The sequence below is a fragment of the Eremothecium gossypii genome, chromosome VII (genome assembly GCF_000091025.4).
Source record: "Eremothecium gossypii ATCC 10895 chromosome VII, complete sequence".
NCBI lineage: Eukaryota > Fungi > Ascomycota > Saccharomycetes > Saccharomycetales > Saccharomycetaceae > Eremothecium > Eremothecium gossypii.
In genome coordinates, this window is record NC_005788.4 from 1490920 (window position 1) to 1506739 (window position 15820).

The 15820-nt window shown below is 55.7% G+C and overlaps 11 protein-coding genes and 1 non-coding gene across 12 annotated transcripts; 8 read left to right on the forward strand and 4 right to left on the reverse strand.

Annotated features, from left to right (window-relative positions):
- Positions 1-38: 38 nt before the first annotated feature.
- Positions 39-323, forward strand: AGOS_AGR225WA (AGR225W-Ap; the record flags this gene model as incomplete). Its single annotated transcript, NM_001355362.1, has 1 exon — positions 39-323. One exon carries the CDS (start codon positions 39-41, stop codon positions 321-323), a length of 285 nt encoding a protein of 94 aa, NP_001342236.1.
- A 406-nt stretch (positions 324-729) lies between these two features.
- PEX25 (Pex25p) lies at positions 730-1701 on the forward strand (the record flags this gene model as incomplete). The annotated part of the gene is made up of 1 exon (NM_211954.2): positions 730-1701. The coding sequence occupies one exon, from the start codon at positions 730-732 to the stop codon at positions 1699-1701; it is 972 nt and encodes a 323-aa protein (NP_986892.2).
- Positions 1702-1880: 179 nt separating this feature from the next.
- On the forward strand, positions 1881-3038 carry AGOS_AGR227W (glyoxylate reductase; the record flags this gene model as incomplete). Its single annotated transcript, NM_211955.1, has 1 exon — positions 1881-3038. The coding sequence occupies one exon, from the start codon at positions 1881-1883 to the stop codon at positions 3036-3038; it is 1158 nt and encodes a 385-aa protein (NP_986893.1).
- Positions 3039-3118: 80 nt separating this feature from the next.
- TOA1 (transcription initiation factor IIA large subunit) lies at positions 3119-3721 on the reverse strand (the record flags this gene model as incomplete). The annotated part of the gene is made up of 1 exon (NM_211956.2): positions 3119-3721. One exon carries the CDS (start codon positions 3719-3721, stop codon positions 3119-3121), a length of 603 nt encoding a protein of 200 aa, NP_986894.2.
- A 397-nt stretch (positions 3722-4118) lies between these two features.
- Positions 4119-6236, forward strand: SLK19 (Slk19p; the record flags this gene model as incomplete). Its single annotated transcript, NM_211957.2, has 1 exon — positions 4119-6236. The coding sequence occupies one exon, from the start codon at positions 4119-4121 to the stop codon at positions 6234-6236; it is 2118 nt and encodes a 705-aa protein (NP_986895.2).
- A 477-nt stretch (positions 6237-6713) lies between these two features.
- BEM3 (GTPase-activating protein BEM3) lies at positions 6714-9755 on the forward strand (the record flags this gene model as incomplete). Its single annotated transcript, NM_211958.2, has 1 exon — positions 6714-9755. One exon carries the CDS (start codon positions 6714-6716, stop codon positions 9753-9755), a length of 3042 nt encoding a protein of 1013 aa, NP_986896.2.
- Positions 9756-9947: 192 nt separating this feature from the next.
- On the reverse strand, positions 9948-11057 carry LIP5 (lipoate synthase; the record flags this gene model as incomplete). The annotated part of the gene is made up of 1 exon (NM_211959.1): positions 9948-11057. The coding sequence occupies one exon, from the start codon at positions 11055-11057 to the stop codon at positions 9948-9950; it is 1110 nt and encodes a 369-aa protein (NP_986897.1).
- A 288-nt stretch (positions 11058-11345) lies between these two features.
- BOL2 (Bol2p) lies at positions 11346-11600 on the reverse strand (the record flags this gene model as incomplete). Its single annotated transcript, NM_211960.1, has 1 exon — positions 11346-11600. One exon carries the CDS (start codon positions 11598-11600, stop codon positions 11346-11348), a length of 255 nt encoding a protein of 84 aa, NP_986898.1.
- A 116-nt stretch (positions 11601-11716) lies between these two features.
- On the forward strand, positions 11717-12571 carry NIF3 (uncharacterized protein; the record flags this gene model as incomplete). The annotated part of the gene is made up of 1 exon (NM_211961.2): positions 11717-12571. The coding sequence occupies one exon, from the start codon at positions 11717-11719 to the stop codon at positions 12569-12571; it is 855 nt and encodes a 284-aa protein (NP_986899.1).
- Positions 12572-12688: 117 nt separating this feature from the next.
- On the forward strand, positions 12689-13228 carry AGOS_AGR234W (uncharacterized protein; the record flags this gene model as incomplete). Its single annotated transcript, NM_211962.1, has 1 exon — positions 12689-13228. The coding sequence occupies one exon, from the start codon at positions 12689-12691 to the stop codon at positions 13226-13228; it is 540 nt and encodes a 179-aa protein (NP_986900.1).
- An 85-nt stretch (positions 13229-13313) lies between these two features.
- Positions 13314-13425, reverse strand: AGOS_t0187. The gene is made up of 2 exons: positions 13390-13425; positions 13314-13349 (listed from the first exon to the last, which is right to left on the reverse strand). It is a non-coding gene; the product is annotated as a tRNA-Pro (tRNA).
- Positions 13426-14006: 581 nt separating this feature from the next.
- On the forward strand, positions 14007-15695 carry AGOS_AGR235W (AGR235Wp; the record flags this gene model as incomplete). The annotated part of the gene is made up of 1 exon (NM_211963.2): positions 14007-15695. One exon carries the CDS (start codon positions 14007-14009, stop codon positions 15693-15695), a length of 1689 nt encoding a protein of 562 aa, NP_986901.2.
- Positions 15696-15820: the final 125 nt, after the last annotated feature.

Genomic DNA, 15820 nt, shown 5'->3' on the forward strand with positions numbered 1-15820 from the left:
GGCGGCTACCGCATGCAGGCCCTGCCGCCACACCACCAATGACCCAGAACGCCAAGTCCATCATCATTGGCGTGGTCATCCCGCTCGCGGCCATCGTGCTCGTGCTCGGCGTGGCGTTGGGGAAGGCGTGGCACAAGCAGCGCAAGGAGGACATGGAGGACCACGACCCCGACTTTGACGGCGATGCCGAGTTCGTGTCGGACCTGGCCAGCGGCGGACAGTACACGCCGTACAAAAGTTACCCGGACATGGTAGCGGGCGCGCCGTCGGCCCCGTCGGATGCGAGCGACAAGCAGATGGACCCCGTATACACCCGCCCGTAGGGCGGGGCCCTACATACGGCCTCGGCCACGGACTGTAGTTCTAATAGATATGGCAATTTACATAGGCGCGCGGGCGTGACTCGGCGCGGGCGGGCAGGCGTTAATGCGCGCCTGGCGCGATAAAACGGGCCGGAAAAAAGCAACTGGCACGTTATAAGGATGACGACGCGGCATGGCGGAGACGTACAGCGACTACTACCGGCCGCAGATGCTGAAAGACATGGAGGGCGTCGGGCTCGTGACGGGGGCGGCGATTGCGCTGGAGGACGAGGCCGAGGGCTTCCGGGCGGCGGCGGCGGCAGAGGCGCGCGCGGCGGAGGCGCGCGCAGAAGCGGAGGCGCGGGCGGCGGCGGCGCGGGCGGCAGAGGCGCGGGCGGCTGCGGCGCTGGAGCCGGCGGTGCGCCGGATGGACGTTCTGGCGCGGCTGGTGGAGTCCGTGGCGGGCAAGGACAAGACGGCGAAGATCATCAAGTACACGCTGGACCTGCTGCGGCTGTACCTGAGCCAGTACCGGACGCGACTGGTGCAGTCGGACCCGACGGCGCTGGCGCGGTACGCGCGCCTGGCGGGCGCGTGGAGCTGGGGACTGCTGGTGCGGCACCCGGTGACGCTACTGAAGCTGTGGCTGGTGTCGGTGGCGAAGCAGTTCGAGGCGAAGTCGCAGACAGTGTGCACGAACATCTCAATCTTCCGGCAGATGATGCGGTTCGGGTCGACGCCGTTCCTGGCGCGCGCGCTGTACCAGAAGGCGGCCGCGACGTACCGGCAGGCGCAGAAGCTGCCGGCGGGGGACACTGCGGGCGTGCTGCAGGTGGTGCGCGGGCAGTGGCTGAACGAGCCGACGCTGACGGACGTGCTGTACCTGTACTACGGCATCATGGACGAGCTGAGCCTGACGTACAGCTTCGGGCTGTGGGCGCACAAGGGCCTGTACGCCTTTGTCGCGCGCCACGAGGTGCTCTCGTGGCAGTACGATATCCTGCTGAGCCTGAAGAAGGGCTGGTGCCGCCTGCGCGAGATCAATGCCAAGATCCTGGACCTCGAGATTCAGTGCAAGGTGCGCCAGCGCGCGTGGGACATCTCGCAGAAGCTGCATAGCGCGCGCGGCACGTCGCCGGTGAAGCGGCAGCTGCTGCGAGACCTGCAGCTTGGCCCGACGAGCGACATGTCGCTGACCGCGGACCTGGACGCGCTGCGCCAGGAGCGCTCGGTGCTCTACGTAGACTTTGTGCGTCTGACCTTCGACCTCCTCGCGAACTCCACTGACGTATTCGCACTCCGCACGCCGCCGGGCACCTACGCCTGGCTCTCGTTGGGCTCCGGCATCGCGGGGTTCTATAAGCTGTGGACACAGGCGAAGAAGGAGCTGCAGCAATGACCCGATCGGGCGCCGCCGCATGTGGCAGGTGCGTTTTGCCCGCCTCTCCCGGTGTCTACCACGAAGGTTATTTATTGATGTGCACTGCCATGCGCCCAGACCCGGCGCTCGTTTATAAAAGGGAGTGGCCTTGAAATTTGCCACTGCCAAGCATATGTAGCGAGCCGATCTTAGACTCTATGACGAAGCCAAAAGTACTGTTGCCGTATGCCAGCAGGTGGGAGGTCGCGGACTACATCCCCGAGTGGTGCGACGTAGCGTCGCTAGTCGAATTTGTCCCGTGCAAACTCACCACTCGCGAGGCCTTCTGCGCCTGCTTCGCGGACTCAGACGCCGCAGCGCTGTGGTTTACCGAGGACTTGTTTTCCCTGAGCGTGGACACCGCCGCGCTGATCGCCCATCGCCCGCGCGCACTCCGGCTGATCGCGGTGCCGTGGGTCGGGTGCGACTTCCTCGAGACCGACACGCTGCGCCGCGACGCAGACATCACCGTTTGTAACATTGGGCCCACGGCCGCGGACAACGTCGCCGATATCGCGGCTTACCTAACGCTGAGCTGCTTCCGGCTGACGTCGTTCTGGGAGCACAGCTTTAGGTTCGTCGACCGGAACGTCTGGGATTGCCGCGCATACGTCGGCAGCGAGGGCTCTGAACAGATCACCGTGCAGACGATCACCAGCGGCGGGCGCACGGAGCAAACAATGCGCTATCCGGGGCGCTTCTCGAGCGCCGACGGCAAGCTGCAGAATGTGGCACGAGACTTTTCCATTGTGGGGAAAATCTTAGAATCCCCCACAGAGAAGAATGCGCTAATTCTGGGCTTTGGCGCGATCGGCCAGGCCGTGGGTCGGCGGCTGTCGCTCGGGCTCGGGATGCACGTGTCGTACTACAAGCGCTCGGGCCCCCTGCCCGCAGGGCAGCTGACGTACCCCGCGCAGTTCCACGCCGCGATGACGGACGAGATGTGGGCGGCCGCGGACCTGGTGGTGCTGGCGCTGCCCGGCGCGCCCGCGACCGACAATCTGCTGAACGCGGCCACGCTCGCCAAGTGCAAGGACGGCGTGCGGATCGTGAACATCGGGCGTGGGTCGTGCGTCGACGAAGACGCGCTGCTCGCGGCGCTCGACTCGGGCAAGGTGCACTCCGCCGGCCTCGACGTTTACAAGAACGAGGAGGCGGTCGTGGACCGGCGCTTCTTCGAGCGGTGGGACGTGACGCTGCTGCCGCACATTGGCAGCTGCTGCGTCGACATCTACCGCCGCGCGACGGTGGTCACGCTGCAGAACATTGAGAGTGTGCTGATCAGGGGCGAACGCGGTTTGTTCCCGTTGAATTGAATATATAGAATTACATGTATAAAAAACGTGGAAAATGAAGCTCGCTCGATATTACTGTATTTTAGTCCAATAAAACAACCCTACCACTCGCTCTCGCCCTGGGATTTTTGGAATGCATAATCCTTGTTGTTGATTGTAGCCACGCCGTCCTTCAGATTGCACTTCCACTTGTTCTTCACCCGGAGCACCTTCTCGTACAGGCACAGCATGATGTTCACGTCGCTCCCGTTCTCCTCCTCGCCGAAGTTCACGTACTCGTCGTCCGTGTCGTCGAGATCGCTGTTGATCTCGTCCGTCTCCAGCAGCGCGGACTTCTTCGCCTGCTTCGCCTGCTGTTTCAGCTTCTCCGCCAGCTCGCCGCCCGCGTCGTCCACCGTCAGCTCTATCGTCGCCTTCTCCTTGTGATCTTTGGGCTCTAGCAGCGCGTCCTCCTTCAGCACCAGGCCCCCGAGCGCCAGACTGCTCTCTCCGCCGTACCGCCCGCCCTCCCGCGGCGCCTCTACGCCCTCCGGGTCCCATGTAAATCGCGCCACCCGCGACTCGCTCAGCTTCGACTGCCATATCCGCCGTAGATCCTGCAACGTTTGTTCGTCTATCCCTGCGTTCTCAAAGTCCTGCCGCACCTCGTTCACCACCCCCTCCACGACTTCTTCGTACACCTTGGCTGCTTCCGCGTTCGACATACTCCTCCTAGCCCCGATCACAGTTGTCCGCGGTATGCACAAGCTCTACTCCGTCCAGAGGGCTAGCTGTGGTGAACGTTTGCCATCACTAACAAATTTTTGGCTACCGCCGCCTAAAAATCCTAACATCGCATACAAATCCGTCGCCGCCAACCGCCAACAGCGGCAAGAGCATGCTGGACGCCTAGGCACCTGGTCCCCCGCCACCGGCGAGCCGCCAGGCAGCCGGCAGCTCTACTCTTGCCGCTGTTGTGGCGTGGGCTTTGGCAGGGTCTGCGAAAGCGGGAAGCGTTGGCGGTTTTTAAGCAGGGAGGCTCGAAAATACGCGTTACCATCTGCTTACACCAAGCGAGTAGGGCTCTGAAGCGGTTGGTTTGGTGCGAGAGAGCGCATATAGATGTCGACGTCGAGGAGAGAGTCGCCTGTGGGCATGACAGGGCCCGCAGATGGCAGTGGGGTGCGGATCAACGACGCGCGGCTAACGCTGGCGCACTCGCCAGTGCGCGGGCCAGCAGAGGATGAGAACGGGACGGCGGACGGGAGCCCCGCGCCAAAGCGGCTGAAGATGGCGGCGATTCCGCGGCTGGGGCAGCCAGGCGGGGGCGGGCTGATCTCGTCGCCGCAGCCGATCGAGATGGTGAACGCGGAGCCGCTGGCGCTGACGAGCCCGGTGAAGCGGGCCGAGGACCAGGACCGGGTGGACAGGCAGGACGTGCTAGACATCCAGGACGACCTCAAGGCGGGGGCTGCGGGGACGCCGGAGAAGGAGGGCGCGTACGAGAAGATGACGCCGGTGCGGCCGCGCGCGGAGGCGCGCAACCTCCGAGCAGAGCTGGAGCAGCAGGGCAGCGAGGGCTGGGACGGGGTGGCAGCGCTGCTGGAGGATAAGAACCGGCTGATCGGGTCGCTGACGGAGGAGGTGCGGCGCGTGCAAGACGAGCTGTGGCGGCAGACGCAGGCGCGGGAACAGCTGCAGGTGGCGGCGTGCCGCGCGGCGGAGCGCGTGCGCGGGTTGGAGGCGGCGGAGCGCGAGCAGCGCGCATTGGCAGCAGCGTACGATGAGCTGCTGGGCAAGAAGGAGAAGCTGGAGGCGCGCGCGGAGAAGCTGAAGGCGCGCATGGCGGAGCTGCGCAACGAGCTGACGGTCGCGGTGCAGAACGCGCAGATACTGCAGGAGAAGTACCACGAGCAGATCGGCGCGAACGAGGAGCTCGAGCAGCAGTTGCGGGACCGCGCGGAGGACGCGCAGGCGACCGCTTCACGGCTGGAGGCGGTGGAGGCGGAGCTGGCGTCCCTGCGCGAAGAGCTCGCGGCAGGCTCCCAGAAGCTGGCTGCGGCAGAGCAGGGCCTGGAGGACGCGCGCGAGAAGCAGCGCGAAGCCGAGGGGAGCGCGGACGCGCTGCGCGAGCAGCTCACGGAGAAGCAGCAGACGATCGACGAGCTACGCGCCGCGGTCGAGCAATATAAGGATGCGCAGTCGCGCTCGTCGTCGGAGCTGGACGCGAAGGTTGCCGAGCTGACGGAGGAGAACGCGCTCATCGAGCGTGAGTACCAGAAGCTACTGAAGGATTATGATACAGAGACCAAGCAATTGGGCGGCCAAATGCAGCAGCTCTCACAAGAGGCCGAGGCCTGGAAGGCAAAGTACGAAACCGACTGTGCTAACCTGCAGGCGCTTCACAACCAGCATACGGAGACGTCGAAGCGTGCCGAGCAGTTAACCGCCGAGCTGGAGGAGGCCAGCAACGACCTCGTCAGCAAAAAGGCAGAGGTCGCCGAGCTCTCCTCCCTCGTGGAGGACCTGAGGCAGTCCGAGAAGTACCTGCAGGAATCGATCACGCGACGCGAGGACTCCCTAAAGGAATGGCAGGAGAAGCTGGAGGCCAAGGAGGACGAGCTAAACAGGCTCCACGCAGAGTACGACAGTGTCGTTTTCAAAAACGGCAACATGGAGGCCGAGCACCTCGTCGAGCTGGAGCAGCTGCACGAGAACATGGCCAAGTTCCAGACCATGCTTGAGAACCTCAGCGTGGAGAACGCCGAACTCAAGGAAAAGCTCGCCCAGACGCCCCAGCCCGACACCAAGCCACCCGCGACGCCCCAGTTCAAGCAGGAACAGGCCACGCCCAGGAAGGAGGACGCGACCCCCGCGCAGCGCACACCGGCTCCCGCCGAGCCGGACCCCAAACCCGAGCACGCCAGCCCGGCGTTGCCGGACCCCCAGCCCGCCCTGGCGGCCCGCGTCCGTGAGCTCGAGGCCCAGCTTCTGGAAAAAGACAAAGACACTACCAGCCGCCTCCAGATGCTCGCCGAGGACCTGTATGTCCAGTACTCCTCGAAGCACGAGCAGAAAGTCAAGATGCTGAAGAAGAGCTACGAGGTCAAGTACCAGGAGTCCATGAACAAGCTCCACCTCGAGAATTCCGCCCTCCTAGAGGAGGTCTCCCAGCTTCAGGCTAAACTGGAGGTCGAGCGCCGCGAGAAGCAAGAACTCATCAAGCTGCTAGATAAGTAGCTCCCGGAGGCCGTCGCCCCAATTGCATAACTGAGTCACATGACTACCGCTGTTGCGTGTTCCCAAAACTCACAGATGTAACAGAAGACGAAATTACGGATACATCTCCACTACATAATTAACTATTTAGTTCGGTTTGCTAGCACGTAGCATAAAACGGTCGTAAGCCACGCATATACTCATCACGCCGAGCCCGCAATACCGGCTGATTTACGCCATTTGCCGGTTACTTGCGTGGATGGCCGTTGAGGTAGACCAACGTGCATTCTTTACGACGTTAGGTTTCGTTTTTCAACGATCTAGAACAGTACACATCAGTGTTACCGCAGGTTTACCACAGAAACCAGGTGAGTGGGACGCAAGAACAAGAGAGCGCTTTAAGGATCTCGAGCGCAAAGGAAGGAGATAGGTTGCGGTAGGCGTGAGCTGTCAGTGCGTGTCAGCGAGCATCTAATCAAGCTGCAAGGCGCCGGAAATATGGGAGACGGGTCAGACGCAGAACGCAGCGGGGGGACAAGCTCGTCCTCAGCATTGGAACTTCTTGCGCAGTATGAGCAGCACATTATGGAGCGGGGGAGGACGTTGGAGGCGATTGAAGGGCACGGCGGGGAGCGGCTGGGGCCAACGTACGAGGAGCTTGTGGAGGAGAACGTGCAGCTCCGGCGGGAGCTGCAGGGGCAGCGGGAGGAAATAGAACACCTCCGCAAAACGATTTCTCTGCTTGCGTCGGGGCGGAGCGGCGCGACGGTGGTCGAGCAGCAGGTGCGTCCTGAGCCTTCGCCGTCCGTACGAGAGCTGGCGCTGCCGCCGCGGTCCGCGGACCGGCGAAAGAACACCAAAAACCTGAGTCTCGCCCCGGTGGGCCACGAGGTGCCGTCGACCGACCGGCTGCGTGTCTCGCCGCAGGAGGCCACGAGCGGGGCACAGCAGGTGCCCTTGCTAACCTCTTCGAAGTCCGCCGAGATTCTGGTGTCGAAATCTCCGGATGAAGACCGCCACTTGATGTCGCCTAGGAAGACAATTTCACGGTCCAGTTCGTCATATTCGAATACGCTAGGCAGCCCTGCAACTTCCGTTCTGTATAAGAACTCTCGGATATCAATTACTTCTCCGTGCAAGTCTAACTCTACGAGCAAAGCTGCGTCTGTGTTGAGTCTACCAGAAAATAACACGTCCACCGAGAATGCGCCGCATTCACCACACAGAATAGACAACGAATTGGACTTGCTCACCGTGGAGCCTCAAGATGGAAGCAGGTACGATACAGAGAGAGCAGGTGGTCCGGGGCCATTGTCGCCTGAGAGCATAGTGTACAGTGATTCGGACTTGCAAGAGCATCAACCTTCTGATCTGTCATCTACCACTAGGACGGATTTAGGCAAATTCAGAGATATGGTGGATACTACCTTCAATGCAGAAGACAACCCTACGGGTTCACGAGACAAGGAGACTGGAACGGAAATGGAGATCGCTACGCTACAAAATACGCCCAGCAGACAACATGAATCGAGTTTGGTAACAAGTCCACAAGCTTCTAGGTCATCGATTACAACGCCAGTCGTGGATCCTACTAATACGAGCGAACCTTCTTCGCTTTCAGCAGCGAAGTTTGGAAGTATGTCTACCGCTACATCCTCGAACAAAAGGTCCAAGGGCATGGGCACTCCTTCCGTGGAACATTCAGCAAAGTCATACTCGCAGCATTCTGGTAGCCCCCACTCTAACTCTCACCAGTCCAAGAAAGCAGATATTCCCTTATTTGTACAGCCAGAGGAGTTAGGTACGATCAGGATTGAGGTCATTAGTACATTGTATCATGAGCCTGGAAACGCAGCCAGCATTCTCTTTAGTGTTGTTGATAAGAAGTCTTCCAAGGAGATGTTCAAATTTGCTAAAACTTTTACCCGCATTGCAGAGTTCGATACCTTTATCAGAAACAATATGGAATCTTTAGCCGTCCCCCCCCTTCCCGACAAGCACATGTTTGCTTCGAACGTGCCAGTAAAGGTAGACAGTAGGAGAGAAAAGCTTAATGACTACTTTGCTAGTTTGTTGTATCTATCCCCATTACCCTTTAATCCAGCATTGAAGTTAGCGCAATTCATTAGCACAGACCCTGTTATGAACCCTATAACTGGCGAATTTGCTAAAGAGGGCATGCTACTAGTCCGTAAATCTAAAACCTTGGGTAGTACTACTACGTGGCGTATTAGGTACTGCACAGTTGAGGGCTCTATAATGCATCTCCATGACCATATGATTGATACTGATACGATCAAATTGACGCATTCTACGATTGAACTTCAGGCAAACCTCCCGGATGATAAGTATGGGACCAAGAATGGATTCATACTTAATGAACACAAAAAGAGTGGTCTTTCAAGCTCTACAAAGTACTATTTTTGCGCTGAAACGCCAAAAGAACGTGAACAATGGATAAGCGTATTGACCACTCTCTGCGATGGCCCAGGTGGTACAGCAGCCATTCCATCCATTAATAGCAAGTCTGAAGCGTCTAGTTTATTCGAGCAAACAAGCATTAGCGACTCTAGTTATCTTGGACCAATTGCTAATCTCGAGGCAATGGATGCAACTTCTCCGACAAGACCAAATGATCCAAACCCGGTCTCCTTAACATCTGAAGAAGAGAAAGAGGTCAAGAGACGACGTATGAAGTCATTCTTCCCTTTCAAGAAGTTAGCTACTACACCTACCCCCTACGCTGCTGGAAACGACAATGCTTCTATATTTTCGCAAGATGATGATAGCCCTGTGAATGCTACAAATGAAAGTGGTATTTCAAGATCACTCCAGTCCATGAATTTACAAGCACAGTATAACGCGGTATTTGGAGCGGACTTGAGATCCTGTTTACAACTAAGTTCGCATCCCTACCAGGGAAAATATGAAATACCAAGTGTTGTATTCCGAACGCTAGAATTCTTGTACAAAAACCGCGGCATTCAGGAAGAAGGTATATTTAGGTTAAGCGGATCCAGTTCTCTCATAAAATCTTTGCAGGAGCAATTTGACAAAGAATATGACGTGGATTTGTGCAATTACAACGATAAAGTTTCTGTCACACCAGGAAACGAAAATCAGGGCGGTCTCTACGTCGATGTGAATACCGTTTCAGGTTTATTAAAACTATACCTAAGAAAGCTTCCTCATATGATCTTTGGGGATGCTGCATATATGGATTTTAAGAGAATCGTGGAAAGAAACGGAGATGATAGCAAACTAATAGCACTCGAGTTCAGGGCATTGGTTAATTCCGGACGAATTGCCAAAGAATATGTCGCCTTAATGTATGCATTGTTCGAGTTATTGGTGAAGATCACCGAGAACAGCAAATATAACAAGATGAATCTGCGGAATTTGTGTATCGTATTTTCGCCAACGTTGAACATACCCGTGAATATACTACATCCGTTTATCACTGACTTTGGCTGTATATTCCAAGATAAGGCGCCGATGGAGAACGGACCACCGGTCAACATACACATCCCGCAAATTTAGTTCATACTAAGTAAAAATATCTATTAACTTAGAAATATGTGATAAAGTGTTTTAATTAACAGTAACGTGGTATTAAGGTCTAAGTGTATAAATAAGTTGAATATGAATGCCATTTATATGTCATCTAGATATCAGAGTGTGTCACCGAGTTGGGATTTTACAAACCATGCGGTACTGTGAACAGGAGCCATCCTATGCTTGGCGTCGATTCCGCAGAACGTTCTCTATGTATGCTTCGCCGGCCTTATACGAAGATCTGACCAGTGGACCAGATGCACAGTACAGAAAGCCAAGTTCCAAGGCCTTCTCCTTCCAGTAGTCGAACTTCTCGGGTTTAACGTATTCAACTACCTTCATATGTCTTCTGGTTGGCCGCATGTATTGGCCAAATGTAACGACATCACAGTCCACAGCCCTGAGATCCTTCATAGTTTGTAGCACCTGCTCGTCTGTCTCGCCCATCCCAAGCATGATAGATGTCTTTGTAACTAGGGTTGGAACCGTCTGCTTCGCCCTCTTCAACACACTGAGCGACTGCTGGTAAGTCGCCCTGCGGTCTCGAACATGTGGCGTTAGCGCCTCAACCGTCTCCACATTGTGGGCGTAAACGTCAAGTCCTGAACGGGCCATCACATCCACCATCTCTAGGTTGCCCCGGAAGTCTCCCGCAAGTGTTTCCACCAAAATATGTGGCGCCTTTTGCTTGATGCGCTGCACCGTCTCAGCAAGATGGTGTGCGCCGCCATCGGGCAGATCGTCCCTGTCCACCATCGTCAGCACAACATATCCAAGCCCCCAGCGCGAGATGGCCTCTGCAGTGTTCTCCGGCTCCTTGGGGTCAGGCTTCGCTGGTGTCCGGTTCGTTTTCACAGAGCAGAAGCGGCACCCCCGCGTGCAAGTATCCCCAAGCAGCATGATCGTTGCAGTGGCACTGCCCTTGTTGCCGCCCCAGCACTCACCGATGTTCGGGCACTTTGCTTCCTCGCACACGGTACTGAGCTTCAGATCTCGCACGTCCTCCTTCAACTTGTGAAAGTTCTTGCCCTTGGGAATCGGCACCTTGAGCCACGCAGGAAGCTTCTTTGACTCCTCTGCGTTCTGCCTCGCCTCCTCCAGTGGATCCAACGTCATTTGCGCGGCTTTGCCGGTGAGAAAGTCCTCGAACGATGGGCCTTTGTTGAGTTTGTCAGTGAACTCCGTCATTCTCCTCCGCTTGGCGACCACCGGCTTCGCAGCTTCGGCATCCAGAGTGATATATCTCCTGGGCGACCATGCCAACGCACGCACACCCTTAGTCAGCATCTTCAACCGCTTCCTCACTTGCTACACCAGCTGCCGGAGCACATCGACCGTCGCAACATTACAAATATTTTTCAGATTGTCCACCAGGCAGCGTAGTGTTCCAACAAGCTGATCACATGACGAGTATCAAGATAGACCATCGGCCCCGGTTTGCAGCGAGAGCTGCTGGCGCCGTGTATAAGGCTGCTGCACTTCCCGGTGACTGCTGCCGGTGTCTGGAATTAGATATGTATTCAGTACGTAGTTCCTCGAGGTGCAATGCCAGTGGCCCTTAGAGGGCGGGACCTCCTAGATGGTGAGTCGCTGGAATTCTTCTGTGGTGTAACACTTGGCCGAGAATGCGTGCAGCTGCGCTACCTGCTCTGCGAGCGCCTTGTTCACGAGTCGGCACCGCTGGAGCTTGTTCTTGTTCGCAAATACATTGCTCACCACGACGACGTCGAAGGACTGACCGCAGCCCGCCGACGTGTCGGTGATTATGGCCTGGTAGAACTCTGGGATGGCTTCAGTCAGCCTGTCATATATGTCTTGCTCTGTAAGCATGCTGTAGTGGCAACAGTGGGTGGTAGCGGCGAAAGCGTGAGCAGAGAGTGTCTTTTAGAACTTCTCGCTACAGCGCAAGCAAGCAAAAGAGTGCAGGAGCCCGACGCAAGTGTTCTATGTCTCTGTCTAAGGCGCTATCCAGAGCTCAGCTGCAAGCTGTACTGCAGAAGGTGCAGAAGCTGTACCCTGTAGCCTACGCTGACAGCGCGTGGGACAATACCGGGCTGTTGATAGACTGCACAGTGGAGTCGTCGGCCGCGAAGCCGCGCCTGCTGCTCGCGGTGGACCTGACGGCAGCGGTCGCACGCGAGGCGATTGAGAAGGAGTGCAACATGATCCTGGCGTACCATCCGTTCATCTTTCCCAGCTGGAAGAAGCTGGACCCGTGGGCAAATTCGCAGCACCGGTCTGCAGTGCAGCTGATCCAGCATGGGATCAGCGTGTACTGCCCGCACACCGCCGTGGACGCGGCGAAAGGCGGCGTTAACGACTGGCTGGTGCAGACGCTGCAGGGCGAGGTCGAGACATGCACGGCAATTGAGCGTGTGACGCCATTGCAGGGAGAGGAAGAACACGAGGTCGGGTATGGCCGTCTCGTGCACTTCAGAGAGCCGCTATCGCTTGCCCAAATTGTGCAGCATGTCAAGAGAGCGCTGGGCGTTGCCCACGTCCAGATTTCCACCGCCAAGGCGCCCGAAGATCATCTCATCCAAAACGTGGCCCTGTGCGCGGGCAGTGGGTCGGGTGTCTTCAAGGGCGTGTCGCCCGGCGACGTAGACCTGTATTACACTGGTGAACTCTCTCATCACGAGATCTTGCGCTACCGCGAGGCCGGCAAGGCGGTGATTGTGTGCAACCACTCGAATACCGAACGCGGCTACCTGAGAGATGTTATGTACAAACATATCCAAGAGCTTGGCGTAGAATGCCATGTGAGTGCTGCCGACGTGGATCCGCTCCAAGTTATGTAAAATGGTACATAGCGTGATGCCTCGCGGACTCGCGGATTTTGAGCTGCGGGGCCCTTCGTAATTGTAAACTTCTACATCGCAGTACAACACACATCGCAAACACCGTAACGCTTGCCAATGGACCCGTATAACCTAAAGCAAGATAACCGCAAGCGCTTCCAGGACAAGGAGCGCCTCAAGCGGCGGCACGCCACGCCAAGCGACCGCAAGTACAGGCAGCTGCACAAGTCGACACCCAGTGAAGAGGGCGAGACGGAACAGGACAGCGACGAGCTGAAGGCCCAGCCGCTGCTGCCGAACACATACCGCTACAATGAGGATATTGCACTAACTTACGATAACGTGGAGGTCGCACCCGAGATCACCAGCAAGCTGCGTGAGGTGCTCAAGCAGAGGCCAGACATCACCACGTCTGTCGCACGAACCGTCCAAAGCCGGTTGACAGCCAAAGAACTTCAGACAAAAGATCTGAAGGCCTTGAATGCTCTTCTGGGTAGCCCTCGGGCGGAAAGCAGCGCTTCTGCGCTGCCCACAGCGGGCAGCCCCGAACCGGAACATCCCCAGCAGAGAACAAAACGGTTGGCAGAACAAAAGCCAGAATCGCATGTGCCCAAGGACTTGCAAGAAGATCAGGATTTTCTAGATAGCATCATGTAACTAGTTTTCATCAGAGGCTTTTTTGATTGCCTAGATTTGCCAGATAGACTTCTGCTGCATGGACAGATCGTCAGGGCAAAAAATTGGGGCGAGCTGGGAATTGAACCCAGGGCCTCTCACATGTTTAGTAGTTAAGCCGCAGTGAACCGCAACTTCGCTTACCCAAAGCGAGAATCATACCACTAGACCACACGCCCGAATCTGGAAGAGGATCTGGACATAGCGTATTATGTTGCACTATGATCGTTCCAGTGACGTGGTTTTGTGTGTATTAATAGAAGTACCAAGCCGACGTATCCGTTAGAGTTTGCGAATGCCAATTATATATCTGAATCTCGCACGAGTTTCTTGTTTATCATTTTGCACATCGAATTTGTTCCAATTCTCAGTAGGGCTTCTGAATTTTACGGACAAATTTGAAAGAGCAGTTTCAGGTCCATAATGGAGGATTATACGGGCTGAGATCGTTACTGGAAAATGTATTCAAGTCATTTACAGCAGGCCACAGCATGCCGATGTCGCTGCCGGAACTATTGTGCGCATACTCTTTCTCGTTGCGGGCTAGTTAATTAACTGGAAGTCCGGCCCGTTCAGTCTCAGGTCCGAGAACACTTAAGCAAATGTTTATGTAATACACATTGACAAGCACACAAGACAATCTTCTTCAAAGATCACCATATTCTGGTAAAGATATGCAAAGACTTCCACGACTGTTCGGGAAGATTAAGTTCATATGATATGCTTTTCAGGTAATATAATATGCATTCGATGAGCATGAATGCTGAGGACCCAAGCTTATGCTGACCTTCACCACGCAGAGGGCAAAGACATGTCATTTGATTCAAAGCGTGAAGTTGAAAATGAAAAGGAACCAGTCTCCACCAAGGAGGCTACTGAACCGTGCAGTGACCTAGATGCCATAAAAAGCCACGAAGTCCATGCCTTCTCTGATCCAGCCATCGCGGAATATTATCGCAGAGAGTATGATAAAGTGCAGTATGAGTGTAGGCAGTTCTTTGATCCCACATTGACCTGGACAAAAGAAGAGGAACGGCAGGTACTACGCAAACTCGACATTCACATTGTGGGGTTGATTGTCATCGTGTATTTTGCATGCCAGCTCGACTATGGCTCACTAGGACAGGCGACAGCTGATAACATGCTTAATGAACTGCATATGGATACAAATCAATACAACCTGGGCAATCAGTTGAGCATTTTTGTGGCTCTGGCTTTTGAGCTCCCAATGCAGCTAGTTATACGGCGGTATGGAGCAGACAAGGCTATTCCATATCAAATGCTTATATGGGGCGCAATTGTGCTGTGTCAGGCAGGAATGAAGAACTGTTATGGGTTTTATGCGACCAGAGTCCTATCCGGCATTGCAGCAGCAGGTCTATTAACCACCGTTACTGTGTGGCTCACATATTTCTACACATCAGGCGAGTTGGCGTTCCGCACAGCCTTCCTATTCGCAACTTCCACCATGGACCAGGTGTTCTCTGCATTAATAGCATATGGCGTTTTGAGATTGAGGGGCGTGTGCAACCTATCTGGATGGCAGTGGCTATTCATAGTCGAAGGCATCATTACGTTCTCGGCCGGGCTCTATGTCTGCTTCACGATGGTGCCTTCGATCGCACAGACGAAAGGTGTTATGTACCCTAAAGGATGGCTCAGCGAACGCCAGCAGTTAATTGCTGTGAACCGCCTGCTGCGCGATGACCCCAGTAAAGGCACAATGAATAACAGACAGGGCATCACCATAAGGGAATTCCTGCGGTCCCTGAGTGACTACGATTTCTGGCCGCTCTACGCCATATCTTTGATAGTGAGCATACCGGAGGCCGCGGTGGTGCCCTACCTTCCCCTGAACCTCCGGAGTCTTGGCTTTTCCTCGCTAAAAGTACAGATCCTGATTATCCCAGCATTCTTCATCCACGCGATATCTATGCTCATCTTCACCAAACTATCAGATGTCTGGGACGAGCGCGCGCTGATGGAGATATTTCCCCTCATATGGAAGGGAATCACGCTCGGCTGCTTGAGATGGTGGTCGGGCTCTTTTGTTGACAAGTGGGGAACGTACGCCCTGCTCATTACCCTGCGCGCGGTGCCCTCCTACTCGCCTATATACACGGGCTGGAGCTCTAAAAACGCAAACTCGGTCAGAACACGCGCTGTCGCCGCCGCAGCAGGCCAGTTCTTTAATAAGATCGGATACATCCTTGCAAACCAAACCTACCGGAAGGACGACGCACCGGCCTATCACAGAGGAAACTTGTTACTATTCTGCATCAACCTCATTACCATACCTCTGATGATCGGGTCCAAACTCTACTTCGTTTGGCGCAACAAGCGCAGAGACGAACTATGGAACAAGATGACGGAGAAAGAGCGGCAGCACTACACTTTGACCACTACAGACCAGGGAAACAAAAGACTAGACTTTAGATTTGCACACTGATGCTCTCCTAATTGTGTATAGGATCCCACTGCTACCTTCTCTGATCCATGGCCATAACCGCCGAAGAGCGAGCGGATATTTTCGAGATCTGGGCTAACCTTTGTCACGTGACAAATCCCTTATCA